This window comes from Serinus canaria, chromosome 24 (assembly GCF_022539315.1).
Source record: "Serinus canaria isolate serCan28SL12 chromosome 24, serCan2020, whole genome shotgun sequence".
Classification (NCBI taxonomy): Eukaryota; Metazoa; Chordata; class Aves; order Passeriformes; family Fringillidae; genus Serinus; species Serinus canaria.
The window spans coordinates 1,740,747-1,760,122 of record NC_066337.1 but is presented as its reverse complement, the minus strand read 5'-3'; the positions used below and the strand labels follow the sequence as shown (position 1 = coordinate 1,760,122).

General features: G+C 55.3%; 3 protein-coding genes across 3 annotated transcripts; 1 reads left to right on the top strand and 2 right to left on the bottom strand.

Moving 5' to 3' along the window:
- Window positions 1-153: 153 nt before the first annotated feature.
- Window positions 154-7,942, bottom strand: EI24 (EI24 autophagy associated transmembrane protein). The gene is made up of 11 exons (XM_030233397.2): window positions 7,867-7,942; window positions 6,849-6,996; window positions 5,073-5,218; window positions 3,801-3,861; window positions 3,088-3,154; window positions 2,567-2,691; window positions 2,224-2,343; window positions 2,024-2,135; window positions 1,150-1,261; window positions 992-1,066; window positions 154-868 (listed from the first exon to the last, which is right to left on the bottom strand). The coding sequence occupies exons 2-11, from the start codon at window positions 6,888-6,890 to the stop codon at window positions 709-711; spliced, it is 1,020 nt and encodes a 339-aa protein (XP_030089257.1). The 5' UTR covers window positions 6,891-6,996; window positions 7,867-7,942; the 3' UTR covers window positions 154-708.
- Window positions 7,943-8,569: 627 nt separating this feature from the next.
- FOXRED1 (FAD dependent oxidoreductase domain containing 1) lies at window positions 8,570-13,038 on the bottom strand. Its single transcript, XM_050983633.1, has 10 exons — window positions 12,871-13,038; window positions 11,919-12,163; window positions 11,726-11,836; window positions 11,531-11,649; window positions 11,349-11,443; window positions 11,066-11,167; window positions 10,921-10,988; window positions 10,691-10,839; window positions 9,810-9,939; window positions 8,570-9,734 (listed from the first exon to the last, which is right to left on the bottom strand). The coding sequence occupies exons 1-10, from the start codon at window positions 13,010-13,012 to the stop codon at window positions 9,375-9,377; spliced, it is 1,521 nt and encodes a 506-aa protein (XP_050839590.1). The 5' UTR covers window positions 13,013-13,038; the 3' UTR covers window positions 8,570-9,374.
- A 68-nt stretch (window positions 13,039-13,106) lies between these two features.
- On the top strand, window positions 13,107-19,301 carry SRPRA (SRP receptor subunit alpha). Its single transcript, XM_030233267.2, has 14 exons — window positions 13,107-13,288; window positions 13,916-13,999; window positions 14,808-14,971; window positions 15,068-15,228; window positions 15,350-15,503; window positions 15,954-16,104; window positions 16,266-16,372; window positions 16,563-16,681; window positions 16,965-17,051; window positions 17,142-17,314; window positions 17,405-17,618; window positions 17,695-17,858; window positions 17,984-18,082; window positions 18,302-19,301. The coding sequence occupies exons 1-14, from the start codon at window positions 13,169-13,171 to the stop codon at window positions 18,428-18,430; spliced, it is 1,926 nt and encodes a 641-aa protein (XP_030089127.1). The 5' UTR covers window positions 13,107-13,168; the 3' UTR covers window positions 18,431-19,301.
- Window positions 19,302-19,376: the final 75 nt, after the last annotated feature.

Here is a 19,376-nt window from a genome sequence, read left to right as displayed (position 1 = left end):
TCCGTCCGGGTTGGCGGGGCCGGGAGGGTCACGTGGGCGGAGGCGGAAGCGCGCCGGCCTGGCCACGTGGGCGGCAGAACCACGGCGGGGCGCGGGGGGAGCCCGGCCCGGGAACTCCGCCTGGAGTAACGAGAGCGGCAGGCACAGAACGGCTGAGAATCGTGGTCTCTCCGTTTAATGTTTCAGTGTGAAAATACTAGAGAAAAGTTGATAAACCGGCCCGAAATATCCAAAGGGGTCTGAACGTCACCGGTTCCTTCCCCGACCCGACAGAAACGGTACATGCACACGGCAGGGGGACGCTGCTCGACGGCAGCGGGAGCTCCCAGAAATACCCGCCCCCCTCCCACGACCTGAGTTAGGGGAGATGGAGGGAGCGGGAAGGGGGACAAGGGGCAGGGGGACACGGGGGAGACAGTAGGGACACAACAGCAAAACGGGTGACGGGGTTCCGACCCACGGCCCGAGGCGGGGAGATGGCACGGGAAAGGCGTACAAAAGAGTCCACTATAAAACAAGCGCAGGGCACAACCCGGCTCCTGGAAACTCACAAAGGTGTTAAAAACCCAGATTTTCCCAAAAAAAATTTCCAGGGGGAGACGCAGAACTGACAGTGACACCTCGTCAGGCTGGGTCCTGCCCGTCCCTGGAGATCGGGGGTGCAGAGAAGCCCGTGGGTGCCCCCCCTCCCCGGGGTCTGGGTGCAGCTCAGTGCCCCGGAGCAGCCGCGTGTTTGGCAGGAGAGGGCGAAGAGGAGGAGGAGGGGGAGGAGGAAGCACCGCTCAGGGCGGACTGAAGGTAAACGGTCTTGTGAAAGAGTCTGTTGCTGAGGAAAACCACCAAGGAGAAGAGACGGAGCTGGAAGTGGCTGAAAGGGAAGAGAGTCCATCAGCTCTGGATGCCAGGAGCGCCCCCGCAGGGTGCTGGGGAGCACTGGGGGAGGCTGGGGGTCCTGGACAAGGGTCAGTGGGTGGCACTGAAAGATACTCACTAGGTTTTGCCGGGGGTCCTGGCTTCATTGGCGCTGATGATGAAGAGAGGGAAAAGGATTGAGAAGAGGCAACCGCTGCAAGGGAAAAATACAGTAAAATAAAATAAGGGGCACTCAGTGGATGTCAGGAGGAGGAGGGGCCAGAGTGGCTTTCCAACCTGATGATGTAGGAGGACTGCATGGCCGTGAGAAATGCCAGGGGCAAGCCGAAGCCAAAGTAGTAGGGCCAGTTCCTCTCGATGTTGGACAACCGTTGGTGCATTTCAATTCCTGCCAAGAGGAGAAGCCCGTGAAAGGAACTCATGGGGAGGAGACACCCTCACTGCAGATTCACAGAGCCATTTACGCTGGAAAAGACCTCCAATCACCTCCTTTGACCAATTCCTACCTTGTCAATTGACCAGAGCACTGAGTGCCTCATTCAGTCACCTCCTGAACAACTCCAGGGATGGGGATTACACCACCTCCCTGGGCAGCCCCTTCCAATACCTGACCACCCTTTCAGTGAAGAAATCCATCCTGATGTCCAACCTGAACGTTCCCAGCACAGCCTGAAGCTATGTCCTCTCATCCTGTCACTTTTTCTGTGGGAGCAGAGCCCAACCCCTCTGGCTGTCCCCTCCTGTCAGGGAGTTGTGCAGAGCGAGAATAACCCCCCTGGAGCCTCCTTTTCTCCAGGCTGAGCTCCCCCAGCTGCTCTAGACTCTTCCCCAGCTCTGTCCCATCCCTGGATATGCTCCAGCCCCTCAATGTCCTTCTTGTCCTGAGGGCCCCAGAACTGGACACAGCACTTGAGGCCTCACAGTGCCCAGCACAGGCAGTGCCCTGGAGCTGTGGCCACACTGGGGCTGGTACAGGCCAGGTACCACTGGCCTTCTTACTACCTGAGCACTCTGCTGGCCCACATTTACCCTTCATCCCATATAAAAAGTGGCAGAAGATCAGCCTCTGACCCCCAGATTGGATGCTCCTTCAGTAGAGAAATGCTCAATCCAGGCAAATTCCCCCTTTCCATGCAGGAGCCTCCCTCACCTTTGTTGAACCAGCGGTACTCGAAGCAGTAGAGCGAGTAGAGCAGCGACATGTGGAGGAGGCTGATCAGCTGCCCAATGAGGTCGATGGGGAACAGGCTCACGATCATTCCCTGGGATAGAAAAGGAGCAGATTGAGAGAGGGATGCTCAGATTTGGGGGAGGGCAGAACTTGAGCTGTGGCGTGGTTGCTTGTCTCACCTGGATGAGGAAAAGTGCCTGCAGCAGGAGGTTGAACAACATGTCAGCGATGATTTTGCTGACGCTGGGGAAGGGGTGAGGCTTCCTGCCCGACACTTCAAACGCCAGGTCTGCGATGTCCTGCCAGCAGAGACAGGGGCTTCAGGCAAATGGAACTCCAGAGCAATGGGGGCCTCAGGGAAATTAAACCCAGGGTGATGCTCCTCAGCTCACCAGGAATATGCCCAGAGCCTGTTTTGGGGCAGGATTTCATCTTGTACTCCCACACCACCTGATCAAGCCCCACCCAGTGAGGAAACTCCCCCTGTTTGCTCAAGGCAGGGTCCAGGTTCCTGTCACCCACCTGAAACCAGATGGCATTGACCACCTTACTGAGCACAAAGAGGGGTAGGACCCAGAGAGCACTGAAAATGGAGGTGAGGATGAACTCCAGCCAGGACCAGACATCACCATGTAAGGAAGGGTCACCTTCAGAAGAGAGACAGTGAGACGCGCGTAAGGAACTGGTGTAGGAACTTCCAAATGCTTCCTGGCACAGCCAACAGGGAGTTTCTCCTGACTCTAGTTCTCTAATGTCTTTAAAAGCACATTTCCACCCACTTGATTTTTATTTAAATGCAAAACCACACAGAGAAATGTTTGAAATGGCAAGACCCCCAGGCTGGATCCCTGATGTGCACAGCAGGGTGACCCACTCCTGATTTTCTACTGAACGATTAATGATGAGATTGGTGGGTACTGGGAAGAAGAGGAAAACAACACAAGGAGACAGAGGTGTGAGGAACAGCTCAATGGGACAAAGACCCTGAACTCATCCCATGGACTGCTGAGCACCCTGGAACCCCCAAGGGGAAAGGCACCCACCGATGATCTGCGCCGTGACCGACTGAAGGACGGGGATGAACACTCGGTAGAACAAGAAGAGACTAAGCTGCAGGGAAAAACAAACAAGGGCCCTCAGTGAGGCACTGCATGGGCATTTTGTGCTCTTGTGATGGCTACAGATCCAAAGGCACATGGGCCTCTCCTCCCCCAGCAATCCACAAATAGAGAGGAGCAAGGATTTCTGTTTAAATACAGCCACAATCTACAGCTGAACACTTTAACATTTCCATGCCCATCCCTCATACTCTGCACCAGTGTAATGAGAAAATGAAGCCATTTATTTGGTTATTTGACTTATAAAGTGTTGGCTCCATTAAGGATCAGCCCTATGAACTAGGCATAGCAAGTCAGAGCTGAAGAAATGTCTTTAAGATGTCAATATCCAATTGGCAAAACAGTATCCCAGGCTGCAGCAAAGCAGGAATTGAATGTTCAGGAGGAAAAAAGTCTCTAAGACTTGGAAAAGCAGCTTGAGTTTCATGTGTGGATCTCTTGAATAAGTCTGTGGTCCTGTATCCCAAAGTAAATCCCTTAAAATAAAGCATTGGGATGGGAATGTGGTGGTTTCCCAAAAATTTCTGCTGCCATGCTGATGGCTAATCACTCACAGCCTATGAGGGCTGGAGCAGCACATGGGTTTTCATAGGGTTTTAAAATAAAAACTGTAAAAAATAAGAAAAATCTCCACATACCCAGAAGACACCTCCATTCCAGGCACAACACTGAAATATCCGGCTCACTATCCGGGGTTCACTGTGGGAGAGAGGCGTGTTAATGTCCCAGCACCTGGACACATGTTTCCTCACAAGTGCCAACTGCTTCTGCCCCATGTTTTGGACACCTTGGAAAAATCACCAAGAACCAGCTCAACACCAATTGTGCACCTGATTTTATCCAAACAGAAATCCTGGAAGGAATCTCTGCACAGATTCACACCATGTCTCAGCCAGTGCAGTCTCTACAAGACTTACATCAGGGAGACTCTTTCAACTTTTATTAATTCCCCAAATCTGCACTGAAACAGCAGAAAAACAAAGCTTTCTTCCAGATTTTTAAGCACATATTGTAGAGCTCAGGCTTTGTTCTCCCCAAACTCTTGACACAATAAAACTGTGAAATTTGGGGCATTTTTTGGTCTCAGAAGGGACTGTTTCAGCTCAGGGTGGTTTTGGTGTCTCTATTTGGACATGCAAGAGCAGCCCTGTGGGACTCTGCAGCACTTTCCCAGTCAGCTCTTGAGATCAGCTATAAAGAAAACCACCAAAATTCAGCTATTTATATAAACAACAACAACAAGTTATATTTTTCTTCAGAGGCAGCCCAGATGTGGAGCTGCAGAGACCCCTGAGGAATGTTGGGATCATGGGAGACTTTTCTTTCACCTTTCAGCCAACCTCCCACCCAGCCAGCCATGATAATTGGTAAATATGTCTCAGAATGTGCCTTACTGCCCAAAACCACTGTGTGAGGTGCCAGCCCAGTGCCATCAGGGCAGCAGAGACATCCTGGCATGGTCTGGGAGTCAGACATGGGAACAGATGCTGTTTGCTCCTGCATGGGGATAATTCTGGCATTTCTAGAGCCACTGAGGTTCTGCAGCTCCAAACTCCACAAAACACAGCAGGGCTGAAGAAAAGAGACACTCAATCTGCCTTGATGTGGACATTGGATTCAAGCTGCTGTTTCTTTCCTGATCTCACAACTGCCAGCAGCAACAATGGATCTGTGATAGCACGAGGATTCAGGAAGAAAAGAAACCCATAAATCCATGTTCTTTCAGTGGTAATTCAAACTGATTACCAAACAACATAAAACACCCAAATCCTTATCTCCTGGTAACAGCTCCAGCTCCATGACACAGGGCAAAAAGGGAGTTTCCTACCACGTGTTTCCCATTTATTGGCTCTGCCTACTGGAGGAGAAGGGAATTACCCCATTTCTGAGCAGCCACACCCCACACTCACTTCTCTTGCTTCTTCTCTTCCATGTGAAACCTCCGCTGGGCGAGTGCACTGTTGGCTCTCCTCCGCCTCTGCTCTTCCCTTTTCTGCTGGATCCGGGCATCCAGCTTGGAGATGGTGCAGATGCCCCAGATGGAGTCCTTAATTCCCTGTGGGCATGAGGAGAGAGGAGCAATGGCATGTGGCTGACCCAGGCCATCCAAACCCTCCTGGTGCCATGGCTGGCCCTGCTCCTTGGCTGCTTGGGCTCAGCTGGAGCAGCAACACCACCTCTCTTCCATGGCCTAGTGACCTAAATCACTGCAAATTCCAGCATCTCTGTGACCAGCAGTAATTTTGTCTGCAAAGGTGCAATTTCTCTTCCAATCTGCACTATTTAAAACCCTGGCAAAAAATCAGAGACCGATCTCTCCCAGCCTTGCCTGGCAGGAAGCCCCTCATCCCCTGCCAGCTTTCTGAGGCCAATAAAATGGAATAACACCAATATTTGGGATGTGTGAAGTCTCAGTGTATGCTATGAGTTTGATGCTTATACCTTCACAAATAAAAGCATCTATCCTCATCTCAGAAACTTCCTCCCACCAGCTACATCCATGCCTGTTAATAAGAGTGCCCAGGAGTCTTCCCCTACTCCATGTTTGGAAGATTTGCAGAGCTGCCTCCTAGGACTTGGCTTGTCCAGAGAAGCTGTGGCTGTCCCATCCCCAGAAGCGTCCAAGGCCAGGCTGCATGGAGCCTGGAGCAACCTGGGATAGTGGAAGGTGCCCCTGCCCTCGGCAGGGACATGGAACGAGAAAGACTTAAAGGTCCCTTCCAACCCAAACCACTCTGGGATCCTGTCCATTTATTCCCAGCTCCAGGTGATCCCACATCCATGGTCATCACAATTTCCCTTTAAAATAAAAATCCTAACGATGAGCCAGGATGGTGTCACCACCCTGTTGGGTTCATGGAGTTCTTGCCCAAAGAGGATAAGCTCCAATCCCCAATTCATGTCTGAAACAGCAGAGCTGGGCCCTGGCCCAGGCAGCTCTTCCAGCTGATGGTGTAGGAGCACTGGGAAATGACACAACTCCTGCTTTTAGGTTGTGGCCACAGGGCTTTGATCAAACCTTTGCCTGCTTTCCAAACAGAATTATTTCTGAGCATGAGTTATTGCTCAGTGACACAGCATGAGTGGCTTTTAGTCTGTATTTAACCCTGGATGATGGAAGACAGGGTGGGAGCAGTGAGGTGACACAGACCTCATTGCTGGGACAGAGCTGCTGTGGTCACAGACATTAATTTATTATTGTTGTTGTTATTATTATTAAATTATACATAATATTGTACAATCTATATTAAAATACATTATAAACTTTGTATGTTGTTATATATTGTTATTTGATAATTAATATTATTAAGACTTTTCATTAATTTGTGCCCAAAGGAAATCTGTCCGAGGTTCAGCAGCAAACACCAAGCCCTTTGCAATAGACACACCACACAGCAGTGTTGAAATACACCTGGAGACCCTTTTCCTTCCTTGGAAAAGTCACCAAGAACCAGCTCAACACCAATTGTGCACCTGATTTTATCCAAACACAGAAATCCTGGAATGAATCTCTGCACAGATTCACACCATGTCTCAGCCAGTGCAGTCTCTACAAGACTTACATCAGGGAGACTCTTTCAACCTTTATTAATTCCCCAAATCTGCACTGAAACAGCAGAAAAGCAATGCCATGGGAAGGAGGGTGCTCCCGAAGTGGCAGGAGCAGCCCCAGGAGCCTCGCTCACCCTGACGAGGTCATGAAGGAAGATTCTCACGCTGTCGGCCATCTCGACTCCAGCATCACCTCTGCTTCCCAAACTATCAACTACAGGGAGAGGGGGAGAGCCGGACCCAGGCCTCTCTCATCCTGGAGAGATGGGAAACGGAGGGAGCCTGCGGAGAGAACACACAGGGCACAGCTGGGAACAGCGGGCTGGCCGGGAATTCCAGGGCCTGTCACACCCCGCTGATTTCCAACAGGATTCCCGGCCCTCGCTGGGCACAGCCATCCTCCAACAGGCCAGGGAATAGACCCAGCGAGCCCAGGGGTAGAGGAACAGCTCTTGTAAATAAAAACAGCTCAGAGAAATAAAACCAGCCTCTAAAACAAGGCAAAAATAAACCACCAGCTAACAGAACTCGTGCTCTCCCACCAGGATGCAAACCTCTCGTTCCTCCCAGCAGAGCTCCTGGCAGCTCTGGAGCAGGCTGGTCACAAACCCCGGCATGGCAGCAGCCGCGGGACGCAAACAATTTAAAATCATTTTAAAGATGGGTTTGTTTTGGTTATTCTGAGTCAAACCCTGCCGGGATCTAAGCTACGGAACCAGAACTGACCTCCAGATTTATTACCGAGTTAATCACAGGCAGCTTCCTCCTAAAAACCCGAGTCGTGGAATACCCTGTCGAGGAGGGCACCCACAGGAATCGCCCCTGCTCTGGGGGTGACCTGGGGGTCCGCACCCCTGAGAGCTGAGGGAGTGACCCTGAGGCACCCGGGGAGGGACAGAACCCCGCCGTGCCTGCCGGGGCTCTGCGTGCCCCCCACAATTCGGGGGCCCGCGCTTTATCCCAGGGCTGTTCCCACAGCCTCCCCAAACAGTGTTCGAGGGGGACAGCTCCCAAATGCCCTCAGGGCCGCCCCCGCAGTGCCCAGAGCCCCCTGGGGGTTTGTTTCGGCACGGCAAGGCCGCGGTTCCCGGCAGTGCCCCCCGAGCGTGGCTCCGTGCGCCGCCCCCGGCCCCCCGGTCCCCACGCACTCACCGGGGCCGGCCGGGGGCGCACGGCGGGACGGGCCCGGCTCACACGGCCCGGGCGCGCCCACCGCGCATGCGCCGCGCGCACCGCGCACACGCACTGCCGCGGCCCCGCCCACCGCCGCTCGCCCCGCCCATCAACGGGACGCGCCCATAGCCGGGGCACCGCCCACCATCCCCGCAACCGCCCACCGCCTCAATTGCGCATGCGCCAAAAAATCTAGTGCAAGCACCTCTGCCCTTAATGCAGTTGCGCATACGCGCTGGTGCCGCCCGCCGCCAGAGGGCGCCACATGCACGGGGAAGGGAATTGGGAGCACCGGGGAAATACTGGGGGGATACCTACCGGGGAGTTCTGGGGCTCGGGCACTGCGGGGATACTGGGAACACTGGAGGATGCCGGGGGGAATGGGAGTACTGGGGCTGGGGCACTGGGAACACTGCGGGTATATCAGGGCTGGGGGCACTGGGGAGATAATGGGAATACTGGATGGGGTAATGGGCATACTGCAGCTGCGGACACTGGGGGAGATAGAGGGGATACTGGGAATTATGGGAGCACTGGAGATGGGGACACTGCAGGACTGCAGTGGGGATACTGAGAATACCAGGGCTGGGGGAATATTGAGGGCACTGGATCATAATGGAAGTACTGGAGGTATCGATGCAGGCGTTCCCCAGCCAGGGAATAATGTGCTCCGACTCCAAGATTCAGAAGGGAGAAGAAAAGCTTTATTAAGCTATATTATATTACTTTACTTACTATACTATACTCTATAGTAAACCACACTAAACTAAAGAAAAACCCGTGACCCTTTCTGGACAGTCACAGCACAGCTTTGACCCAACTGGTCAATCAGTCCAAACAACCATCACCGGTGTCCAATTAACAAATACCTTTTGGTAAAGAATCTCCATAATACATTCCACGTGTGCCAAACAACAGGCACAGCAAATCGAGACAATTGTTTTCCTTCTTCACTCTCACTGCCTTCCCCAGGAAAAATCCTGGGAGAGAGAATTATGTCTCTCTGTTCCGAGAATGTGAACACCACACTGGGGGAAATAGAGGTTAAAGGGGACACTGGGGGAATAACACGGACACTGGATCTGGAGGATAAGAACATAATGGAGGTACTGGGGCTGGAGGGGATTGGAGCGCCGGATAATGGGAGCACTGGGGGGATGGGACACTGTGAGGATACTGGGATTAGGGGGAACTGGGGAGACAATAGGTAACACTGTGGGATACTGGGGACTGCAGGTGGGGGAACATAATGGGGATACTGGGAGGGAATGGAGTATAGTGGGTACACTGAGGTTGTGGAAGGTGTCAATGGGGAATTAGTACTGAGGATACTGGTAGCACTGGTGGAGGGAGCAGGGAAGGCATGGACCCTGTTAATTCTCTGACACACTCATCATCCGTGCATCCACTTTATTCCTACAGGACACCCCTCTGGCCTGGGGAGGGGGTCCACAGCTGTGCCTCAGTTTCCCCCCACCCCGCCCCCATCAAACCACGCCATGCTCCTCCAGCGGCTCCCCATCCACCAGCCTGCCCCAGCCCAGCCTCTGCAGGTCCAGCGTCTCATAGCGGCCCTTGACCACCAGCTCAGCCACGGCCCTGCCAGCAGCTGGCGCGTGCTGCAGCCCGTGGCCACTGAACCCCGCGGCTAAGAACAGGTTTTCCAGCCGGGGGTGTGGGCCCAGCACCCCGTTCTGGTCGAAGGTGTTGTAGTCGTAGTATCCCGCCCAAGACCCCCGGACCCGCAGGGATTCAAAGGCTGGGACCCGCTGAGCCAGCCGGGGCCAGATCTGCTCCTGGAAATAATCGTGATCCACCGAGAGATCGCTGGGATCCGGCTCTTCCTCCTGGAAAAGGATAAGATGGGGGTGTCTGATAAGGAATAGGGGGGTGAATGATCTGAGGGGACCCCACGGGCTCACCTCGGTGGGGCTCATCCCGCCCAGGTAGTTCCCGGCAGCGCCGTCCGGACGGAAATAAGCACCGGAGGTGTCGATGAGAAAGGGGCAGGAGAGGCCAGGGCCATTGGGGCAGTGCCAGGTGAACACATACCTGGGGAACACCCAAAGAGAGTGTGAGAGGTGCTCCTCTTGCCCCCCAATATGGTGCAGTGGGGCTGGGATTGGACATGTTTGTCGCCCCCCCCCCCAAAAAATACCATTGAGGGGTCATGTCACTCCTAGGCACACTGGAGGGGCTGTGGGCACTGGGGGGATAATTAAAGTACTGTGGGGGTAATGGGGGTAACAGGGCTGGGGGCACTGGCAAGGTAATAGGGGCACTGGGGGAATAATGGGGTTATCGGGAATACTGGGAGAATGTTGTGGATACTGGGCCCACTGAGGGGCAATAGGTGACACTGTGGGGGATAATGGGGACACTGGGATTGGGAGTATGGGGACATAATGGGGACACTGGGGCTGAGGGCACTTGAGAAATAATGGGAGCTCCAGGATGCAAGCCCCCACTTCCAAAAAACAATCTGAGGAAGCTCATCATCCCCCCCAGAAGGTGGTGGGTTCTGGGATGTGTGTCCCATTCTGTGATCCCTCCAAAATAGCACCTAGGGGTTCATGTCACCCCTTCATAGACAGAGCATGCCAGGATGACACCCCCCTTAAATAAAAGTGCCTAGGTGCTCCCCCATGACACAGTGCGGGAGCACCACACAACAGCAGAACAGCACCAAGGGCATCACCCCCCTGAAAAAGGAGTTTCCGGGGTGTGCCCCCACTCTGAGCCCAGGAGCTGACCCCCAACAGAGGGGTGCTGCCAGGCTGTCCCTGCTGTGAGCCCCCAGTACCTCTTCCTGGGCTGGATGGGCAGCGGGGGCTGGCACAGCCCCCTGGGCAGCCCCTCTGCCTCCAGCAGCTTCCCGGCCCAGGCGCCTGCAGCGTTGACCACGATGGCACAGGCCACTGGCTGGTACTCCAGGCTGTCTGGCATGTGGACCTGGGGCACGGACAGGGGGTCATGGCTGCAGGGGGCTCACGGCCACTCCCGGGGAGCTGGGGGAGGCACACACACACTCACGTGGACGTATTTGATGCGCGCAGACGGCGGTGCTGACGACATCATGTAGTTGGTCGAGGTGACAAAAGCTGGAGGGTTTTGGGGTCAGGTGGGGGCTCCTGGGGGTGGCAGGGGGGAAGCCTTGCTGTGCACCCCCATCCCTCACCTCGCACCTCCCCAGAGCAGCTCTGGACTCCCAGGGATGTCGCTTTGCGCCGTAAAGCATTGAGGAGGGTCCAGGGGTCAAACCAGCCTTCATCCTCCAGACCTGGGCAGGGAAACATGGGGGAGAAACTACTGTGTGACTCCCCCATCCCATACCTGCAGTGTGGGGGGCTGGACCTCCCCTTCCATAAATAAAGCAGGATGAAGCATGCATCAGGAGGATGAGGATAAGGAAGGATGTTGATGGGGGGGGTCTCCATGCCCTCCCCCATCCTCTCACTTACCATAGGATGCCACAGCCACATCCTCTGTGTTCATCCAGGGGAATTTCTCCTTCAGCTGGGTGGGGGACAGCAAGGTCACCTGTGCTCCTTCATCCCTGGAGATGGCCAGCATGTGGAGGAGGGTCAGGATGACCCAGAGCCCCTGAAACCCCCCCCGGAAGGGTCCTATGTGTGTCCCCCACCTCTGCAACTGGACGGTGGCCTCCAGGGCAGCGGCGTTCTGGAGGGAAGCGAGGAACAGGTATCCCCCAGGCCGGAACTGGATGTCAATGGGGGGCTCATTCGGCACCCCAAGGTACTCCTGTAAGGAGACAGGGGGACCACAGTGAGTGGGGCTGGATTCCCCAAAATACCCCAGCCTATCTAACCCCACGTACATTGATGTTGCGGAGGAAGCTGGCAGAGAAACGCGACATCTGGATATTTTCCCGGAGGGAAAACTGCTGCCGGATCCCCCCCGCCGACAGCACTGTGGAGGCTCTGGAATACTGAAGGAAAGGACGCCCCAAAATAGAAGGGGTTGAGGGGGGTCCCCAGGCCCACAGCCTGCCCTGGGAGGGGGTGTCTCACCATGGGGTCCCGCTCCACCACGAGCACCCTCATTCCGTGCCGCCGCCGCCGGCCCTCCAGCACCTTCAGCCAATACGCCACGGACCAGCCCACCACGCCGCCCCCCACCACCACCACGTCGGCCTCGTCGGGGGGCCGGGGGTCGGGGTGGGTGCCCGGGGGAATCCAGCCGCGCCCGCCGCTCCCCGAGCCCGGCAGCTGATCCCTCAGGGTCTGCACCATGCGCTCCAGGGTCTGCCCCAGCTCTGCCGGCGGAGCGGGGGCTGCCGAGCCTGGGGGCACGGCCGGCAGCCCCCGGTACCTCTGCACCCCTCCAGCCCTCTCTGGGACATTCCCAGGATACCCCTCAGACTCTCCCCAGGTCCCCCTGGGTCACTGGGAAAACGCCCCCGAACCCCCTGTGAACCACCAGAATTGATTCCCAGTAATGTGGAATCACACCAGTCCCTCCCCCCGGGAGTCCAGAGTCCACTCTGGGAATCACCCAAGACCTCCACGAAGGTTCCTGCGACATGCCCCCATGGAACCCCCTCCAGTTCCCCTGGGCCTTCTGGAACCCCCCAGTCCCCTCTGAGTTCAGCCGCCCAGTTCTCCCCAGCCTCTCCAATGCCCCCTGCCATCCCCCGCAGCACCCAGGGATCATCCCCAGGCCCCTCTGGCACGCTCCCATACAAGCCCGTAACCACCCCAGCTCTCCCCATTCCCAGTTCCTCCCCATTCCCAGCTCCCCCCCCATTCCCAGCTCCCCCCCCATTCCCAGCAATCCCGACCCCGCCGTATATCCTCATAAACCTCAGCAGCCCCTCCATCCCCTGGGACACCTCAGTTTACCTGACCCCCCTCCCCATTCCCCGCCATCCACACCCCGACCCCCCCCTCCATTCTTCCCGTGTCCCTTCCCCCGTCTCCCCCAAATCCCCGGTACAGTGCCGGGGACCCCTCCGGATCTCACCGCGGAAGAAGTCGGAGCTGAGCGGAGCCGCGGTGCGGAGGGGGCGGCCCGGGTCCCATACCGGGGTCCCCCCCGGTTCCGGGGTGTCCCCCCTAAACCCCCCCGGTCGCCGCGCGCGCAGAGCGCGCCCCCACCGCAGCATGGCCCCGCCCCTTTCCTGTAGCCCCGCCTCCCAGGGCAGGGCCTTCGCCCCGTCCCCGCCCTCCGCCGTCCCGCCAATGGCGCGGGGGGGCGGAGCTTCCGGCGGAAGCGCGGGGCAGAGCGACGTGTGCGCCCCGCCGGGCCCGGCGCCGCCGCCATGCTCGACTTCTTCACCATCTTCAGCAAGGGCGGCCTCGTCCTCTGGTGCTTCCAGGGCGTGCGCGGGCCCGCCGCCACCGCCCCCGTCAACGCCCTCATCCGCTCCGTCCTCCTGCAGGTCGGGCGGGGCCGGCTGCCGGGGGAGGAGGGTTGGGTAGGGGTCACGTACCTGGCGAGGGGGGAGAGGGAGCGCCCAGCTGCCGTGAGGGAGGGGGCCAGTGGGACCCGTCTGCCTGGAGGGAGAGGAGATGAGGCCACAGACATGGCGGGGGAGGCGGGATGGCACCGTCTGCCTGGGAAGGGAGATCAGCTGAGCCCACGGAGCTGGCGGGGGAATGGGATCAGCCTTATGTGGATGGGAGGGGAGACATGTACCTGGGACGGGGAGGAGAGGGGTGGCATACAGGTGGGACCACCTGTTGAAGGGGACACATAGGCACGACCAGCTCTGGGAGTGGGGACGGGCGTGGGGTCACCTATTTGGGGGGTGTGGATGGGACCATCGCCTTGGAGAGACTTGGATGGGACCACCTGCCTGGAACGGGGCACAGGGGGCACGACCACCCCGGGGTGGGTGGGATGGATGGGACCACCTGCCCAGGGTGTGTGGGGTCATGTGTAAGGGATGCTGGACCGCTTTGGGAAAGGGGCGTGACTGGGATGATGGCGGGGAGAGGGGGATGACAGGGATGAGGGGATGGTGGGTGCTGCTGGCTTCCCCATTCTGACAGCTCCTCTCCTCCAGGAGAGAGGTGGCAACAACTCCTTCACCCATGAAGCTCTCACACTTAAGTACAAACTGGACAACCAGTTTGAGCTGGTGTTTGTGGTAAGTGACTGCACCCGCCCCCAGGCACCCCTGCAGTGGCAGGAGGGTCCCTCCAAGCCCCCCACATGGCCGCAAACCCGAAGGAAGGGGATTGCACCAGAAAAGAGGGGGAACAGTTCCCACTGTGCTGAGGTTTGAGCAAGCAGCTGTTTGCATTGCCTAGGGCTGGACCTCGGCTGCCAGACTGGTTTGGCTCCTCTGTCTCTGGGATTGTGGCGGGTGAGGGGCTGTGATGAGCAATTCAGGGGGATGTTGAGCAGTGACCCCAGTGTAGCCAGGCTCCCCACAGAAGGGGGGACATGGGTGTCTGTCAGCTGAATGCTACTGCAGTAGGAGCTTATTTTAATCATCTGCAACAGGATTAAAACTAATCAAACCTCAAATAGAAGCTGCAGCCTTGTAAAACTTCACTTTGGCCAGATCTATTGAAAAAAAGCCAGTGTGTCGTTCCCTTCACTTTATGGAGCATTTAACACTCTCTTTTTTAGTCTCCTGGCACCTTATCTCCATAAATCCATACTACTTTTCCTGTTGACCCACAGATAACCTAAAGGTTTTCTGCCCCTGCCCTACGTGTCCTTGTTGCCATGAGACAGCCTCATGTGTGTTAGAGTCACCTGTTGAAGTGAAGCTCTGGGCTGTTTTTCACCTTTTTGGGGGCATTTTAAAAGCTTGGGAAGGTGGAGCAGAAAGTGCAGGCTGAAGCTTGCCCAAGTTAAAGAACTCAATTAACCAGAGAGGTTTTTACATGCTTGTTGCTGTTGAATGTGCTGGAAGTGCAGTGTCTGTTGGCCATGCTTCTTGCCAGGTGGGCTTCCAGAAGATCCTGACTCTAACCTATGTGGACAAGTTGATAGACGACGTCCATAAGGAGTTCAGGGACAAGTACCGCAACGAGTTCCAGCAGAAAGGAGCCCTGGGCCTCCTAAATGGCACCTTTGATTTTAAAGATGACTTTATGCGCCTCCTCCGGTACAGAGCTTGGGTTTTGTCTTAAATTTCTGTTTTGAGCAGAGATGGGAGCGGGGGAAGAGCTGAAATCCAGGCTAATGGGTCACCTCCCTGCAGGGATGCAGAGGAGAGCAGCAAAGTCCGAGCTCCCACGGTAATGAAGACGTTTGAGCAGTCTCTGAAATCCCAGAAGACTGTCAAGTGTATGATTGAAACCCGAGGGGAGAAACCAAAGGAGAAGGTCAAGAACAAGAAGAACAAAGGTTCCAAAAAGGATGGTGAGTTGATGGGGAAGATAAGTGGGAGGGAAATAAATATTCCAGAGCAATGTGTTGTAGCCTGTGCTTTCCCAATCCGCTTGGAGCTGGACTGAGCTTGTGTTGGGGCTCTTCCTGTCAGGAACTGAAGCTGTGGCAGCACCCAGTAAAGCATCTGCAGGTGACAAGCAGCTCTCAGCAGCGGGGGACAAGGAGGAACTGACCAAGGATGAAATCCTGCAGAAGAACCGGGAGGAATTCTTCAGGAGACATATGAAAGCTGGGGAGAAGTCCAGGTGGGTGATGAGGGTATGGTCAGTCTGTCTATGCTTTGAACTAGGCCATGGCTGAATCTCTTCTCCTTTTGGTGACCCCTGGAAGCCAGATCTCACTTTCCTGGACCTTATTTCCCTGATTTCCCTCCTTGCTGAAAAATTGAGGGAAGACACATGGGTGTCCTGTAGGGGTAATAGAACCTGATTTTCTTTGCTGGGAGATGCAGAAGCCTTGAGAGAGATCCAGACCTGTCTTTAGTGAGCAATGCACAGTAGCGCATTGATACCTGGCTTGAGGGGAAGTGGTGCCATACAGGGTTAAAGTTCAGATAAATAAACTCTGGAGATCAGATTGGTCAATTTCTGCCTTTTTGGGTAAACCAGGCTTTTAGTTTCCACGTCTTCTAAGGAGGTGATGGCTGCTGCTTCCTTGCACTGAACACAATGTTTTTCTGGTCTTTGTTCCACCAGATCTCCGAAGCCTGACGCACAGAAGGAGAAGGGGAAGAAGCCCCGGGTGTGGGATCTGGGGAACTCTAATGCCAAAGTACTTGATTACAGTAATTCTGCTACCAACGGCAGCGCGGAGGCTTGTCCCGTGGAGGAGTTTGACCCTGACATGGTAAGGAAAAGTCAGGCTGCATTTGCTGTTGTGCATCCTCTGGGATCAGCTGGGCATTATGAGCCCAGCCCAGTCTCTGTGCCTGCATGAGAAGGGATCATGAAGAAACATGAAATAAGGATTGTGGTGCTCAGCCCATAAAGCGTTTCTTCCTCTTGCAGGCCCTGGGGGATAAAAATCGGGAGCCTGGCCGCCTCTATGACCTGGAATATGAGAGCGATGATGAAGCTGAAGAGGAGAAAGTTGTCCAGAACCCTTCAAAACCCAGGTAGAGGCTCCCACAGCCCTTTCTTGTCACATGGTTCTTGATTTCTCTCCCGTACCTCCTGTTCCAGTCTAACCAGTAATGCAGGAAGCACAGACTGGTGTGTTTGTTCTCTCAGGGCAAGCTGTTCTGCATCTGACCTTTGCAGATGATCATTTTCAAACCTCAATCTAGCTCTTTTGTTTCTCCACAGTGTGAAGAAGGGTGGCCTGGGGGGCATGTTTGGCATGCTGAAGGGTCTTGTGGGTTCCAAGAGCTTGACCAGAGAGGACATGGACCCTGTGCTGGAGAAGATGAAGGATCACTTGATTGGTACGTCTGGATCCGTGCTGTGAAGGATTAGTGGCAGTTCCCTGTGCTCTGTTGGGTGGGCCCTGGTCTGGGTAGTGCCCGTGGTTTGGGATATTCTTGCCCACAGGAACTGTGGTGGGTTCCTGTGTCACCCCTGAGAAGCCCTTGAGAGTGCAGCAAAAGGGGGGCAGCAGTCAGATCCAGTGGGAATCCTGCACACTGACTCCATCCTTCCCTTGACACTGATGTGGGATGTAAGTAACCTTCTCAGCAGCACTGACTCCCTGTTTTGTCTTTCTCAAAGCTAAAAATGTGGCAGCTGAGATTGCAGTGCAGCTCTGTGAATCGGTGGCCAAGAAACTGGAAGGGAAGGTGATGGGAACGTTCACCAGTAAGTGTCCGTGTGGCATCCAGTGTGTGGTTTAGAGCTCGGGAGTATTCCCCATGGGTGACATGTCCTCTTTGCATCTCCTTTTCGCAGCGGTAACCTCGACGGTGAAGCAGGCGCTGCAGGAGGCCCTGGTGCAGATCCTGCAGCCCCAGCGCCGTGTGGACGTCCTCCGCGATGTCATGGATGCCCAGCGCCATCGCCGGCCCTACGTCATAACCTTTTGTGGTGTTAACGGTGTCGGGAAGTCCACCAACCTGGCCAAGGTAGGACAGGACCCTGAATCTCAGGACTGGGGTGATGGGGTCTGGCTGTGTAGCTACTAACAGGCTTTTCTGGTCTGTTGCCTCCTGCAGATCTCGTTTTGGCTCATCGAGAACGGCTTCAGCGTCCTCATTGCTGCCTGTGACACGTTCCGCGCGGGAGCGGTGGAGCAGCTGCGCACCCACACGCGCCGCCTCAATGCGCTGCACCCTCCAGAGAGCCACGGCGGGCGCACCATGGTGCAGCTCTACGAGAAGGGATATGGCAAGGATGCTGCGGGCATCGCCATGGAGGCCATCTCCTACGGTATGTGTGGAGCTGGGGGCGGGGGGTGCTGTCCTGGGGCAGCGCTGTCCTTCACACTGCCTCCCTGCCGCCCCAGCTCGGAACCAGGGCTTTGACGTGGTGCTGGTGGACACGGCGGGACGCATGCAGGACAACGCACCCCTGATGACTGCGCTGGCCAAACTCATCGCTGTCAACGCTCCCGACCTGGTCCTGTTTGTTGGGGAAGCACTGGTGGGAAACGAGGCTGTGGATCAGCTGGTGAGTGTGGTGGCTTTGTTCTTGAGAGACAGAGAGGGAAAAGAACCCATTTCTGTAGGTTTTACCAGAGAATTGGATGGTGGCAGCACCACAAACTTATTTCTCGTATCTTTCTCCTCTCTCAGGTCAAGTTCAACAAAGCCCTGGCTGATCACTCCATGGCCCAGACACCGCGGCTCATCGATGGGATCGTCCTCACCAAGTTCGATACCATCGACGACAAGGTAAGGAGGCTGCTGAGGTGACTCTGCACAGAGCTTCCTGGCAGTGACTGAAGGGGAGAGATGGGAATTGTCAAACGCAGGGCACTCCTGCACTTTCTCCTTGTATTCAAGCCATTAAACCCAAATTTATAAGTCTGGTTTCCACTCATGGGGGATGAATGACTGACGAGCTCCCTGACAGGGAGCAGTGGATTTCATGGTGCTGCTTGTCCCTGGCAGGTGGGTGCTGCCATCTCCATGACCTACATCACGAGCAAGCCCATCGTTTTCGTTGGTACCGGACAAACCTACTGTGATCTGCGAAGCCTTAACGCCAAGGCCGTGGTCGCAGCGCTCATGAAGGCCTAAACACCAAATTGCTGTGTGCAGATGTCCCAGAAGAACCTGCTTTACCCTGTCACCAACTAGTCTTTCCCGTGTAGTGCAGAACAGAATGGAAGAATTGGCAGCATGAGGAGTACTTTTTTTGGATAAACTCTGTTTTATCCAGAAAAAGCCCTTCCCTGGGTTCCTCCATTCTGTGACCAGTGACACAGGCTCCCTTGCGGGGAGGCTGAATCCAGAGCTTTGTATTGTTCATGCTGCACGGGGGAGTGGGCGGTGCCAGGATCTGCTGTGCTTTTTGGTGGGTTTGAAGGCTTTTTATTGAGCTGCTTTTGATTTTTAGACCAGCTTAGGGAGGAGGCAGGAGGGCCTTGGGCTTAGGGACAGTGTTAGATCTGGCTGTTAATGTTGCTGCTCATGGCAGCTCCACTGAAGCTGATAAACCAAAAAAAGGTGACGGCCTGTACTGGGCTGGAGGGGACATGCTAAATTGCCTTAAAGTCCCCCATATCTGTCCTCACCCAGACTCTGAAGCAGGGTCCCCAGACACCGTATATTTGGGTAGGAGCTGGAGAGCTGCAGCAGCCAGGTCCAGAGGAGGAAGGCAGCGTGCCCTCCCTGGCTCCTGCCCACTGGTCTTGGTGTTAGTTGCTAGTAAAAAGGAAAAAAAACAAACCACATTAATACTGGAAGAGAATGGTGGCTGCTTGCTGCTTTCCTGCACCCTTTCTCCCCGCTCCGAGTGCCTCTTGATCCTGGTCGGAAGTGCTACACTGAGTAATACAAACCTCTGACGATGTCTTGTAGCTCTGTATTGCAGATGTGCTATAGTGCAATAAATTGAATGCTGTCTGCTAAGAGACATAATTTATATAAAATAAACTTCATAATTTGTTCTCTGTGTATAAATAACTTGCCTCCAGCCAGGACCTGTTTCCTACTGGGTTTGGGGGAGATGAACTCCCACAAG

What these genes read in the sequence shown, in the direction of transcription:
- EI24 (XM_030233397.2), bottom strand. Translation starts at nt 6,890, where the DNA reads ATGGCCGACAGCGTGAGAATCTTCCTTCATGACCTCGTCAGG. An exon ending in AGGCACTTTTCCTCATCCAG is followed by an intron (nt 2,136 to 2,223) that starts GTGAGACAAGCA and finishes TTTCTATCCCAG; the next exon opens with GGAATGATCGTGAGCCTGTT. An exon ending in GTACCGCTGGTTCAACAAAG is followed by an intron (nt 1,262 to 2,023) that starts GTGAGGGAGGCT and finishes TCCTCTTGGCAG; the next exon opens with GAATTGAAATGCACCAACGG.
- FOXRED1 (XM_050983633.1), bottom strand. Translation starts at nt 13,012, where the DNA reads ATGCTGCGGTGGGGGCGCGCTCTGCGCGCGCGGCGACCGGGGGGGTTT. An exon ending in TGTGGCTGTGGCATCCTATG is followed by an intron (nt 11,168 to 11,348) that starts GTAAGTGAGAGG and finishes TTCCCTGCCCAG; the next exon opens with GTCTGGAGGATGAAGGCTGG. An exon ending in CGCGCATCAAATACGTCCAC is followed by an intron (nt 10,840 to 10,920) that starts GTGAGTGTGTGT and finishes TCCGTGCCCCAG; the next exon opens with GTCCACATGCCAGACAGCCT.
- SRPRA (XM_030233267.2), top strand. Translation starts at nt 13,169, where the DNA reads ATGCTCGACTTCTTCACCATCTTCAGCAAGGGCGGCCTCGTCCTCTGG. An exon ending in GATGAAGGATCACTTGATTG is followed by an intron (nt 16,682 to 16,964) that starts GTACGTCTGGAT and finishes TCTTTCTCAAAG; the next exon opens with CTAAAAATGTGGCAGCTGAG. An exon ending in TCGATACCATCGACGACAAG is followed by an intron (nt 18,083 to 18,301) that starts GTAAGGAGGCTG and finishes TGTCCCTGGCAG; the next exon opens with GTGGGTGCTGCCATCTCCAT.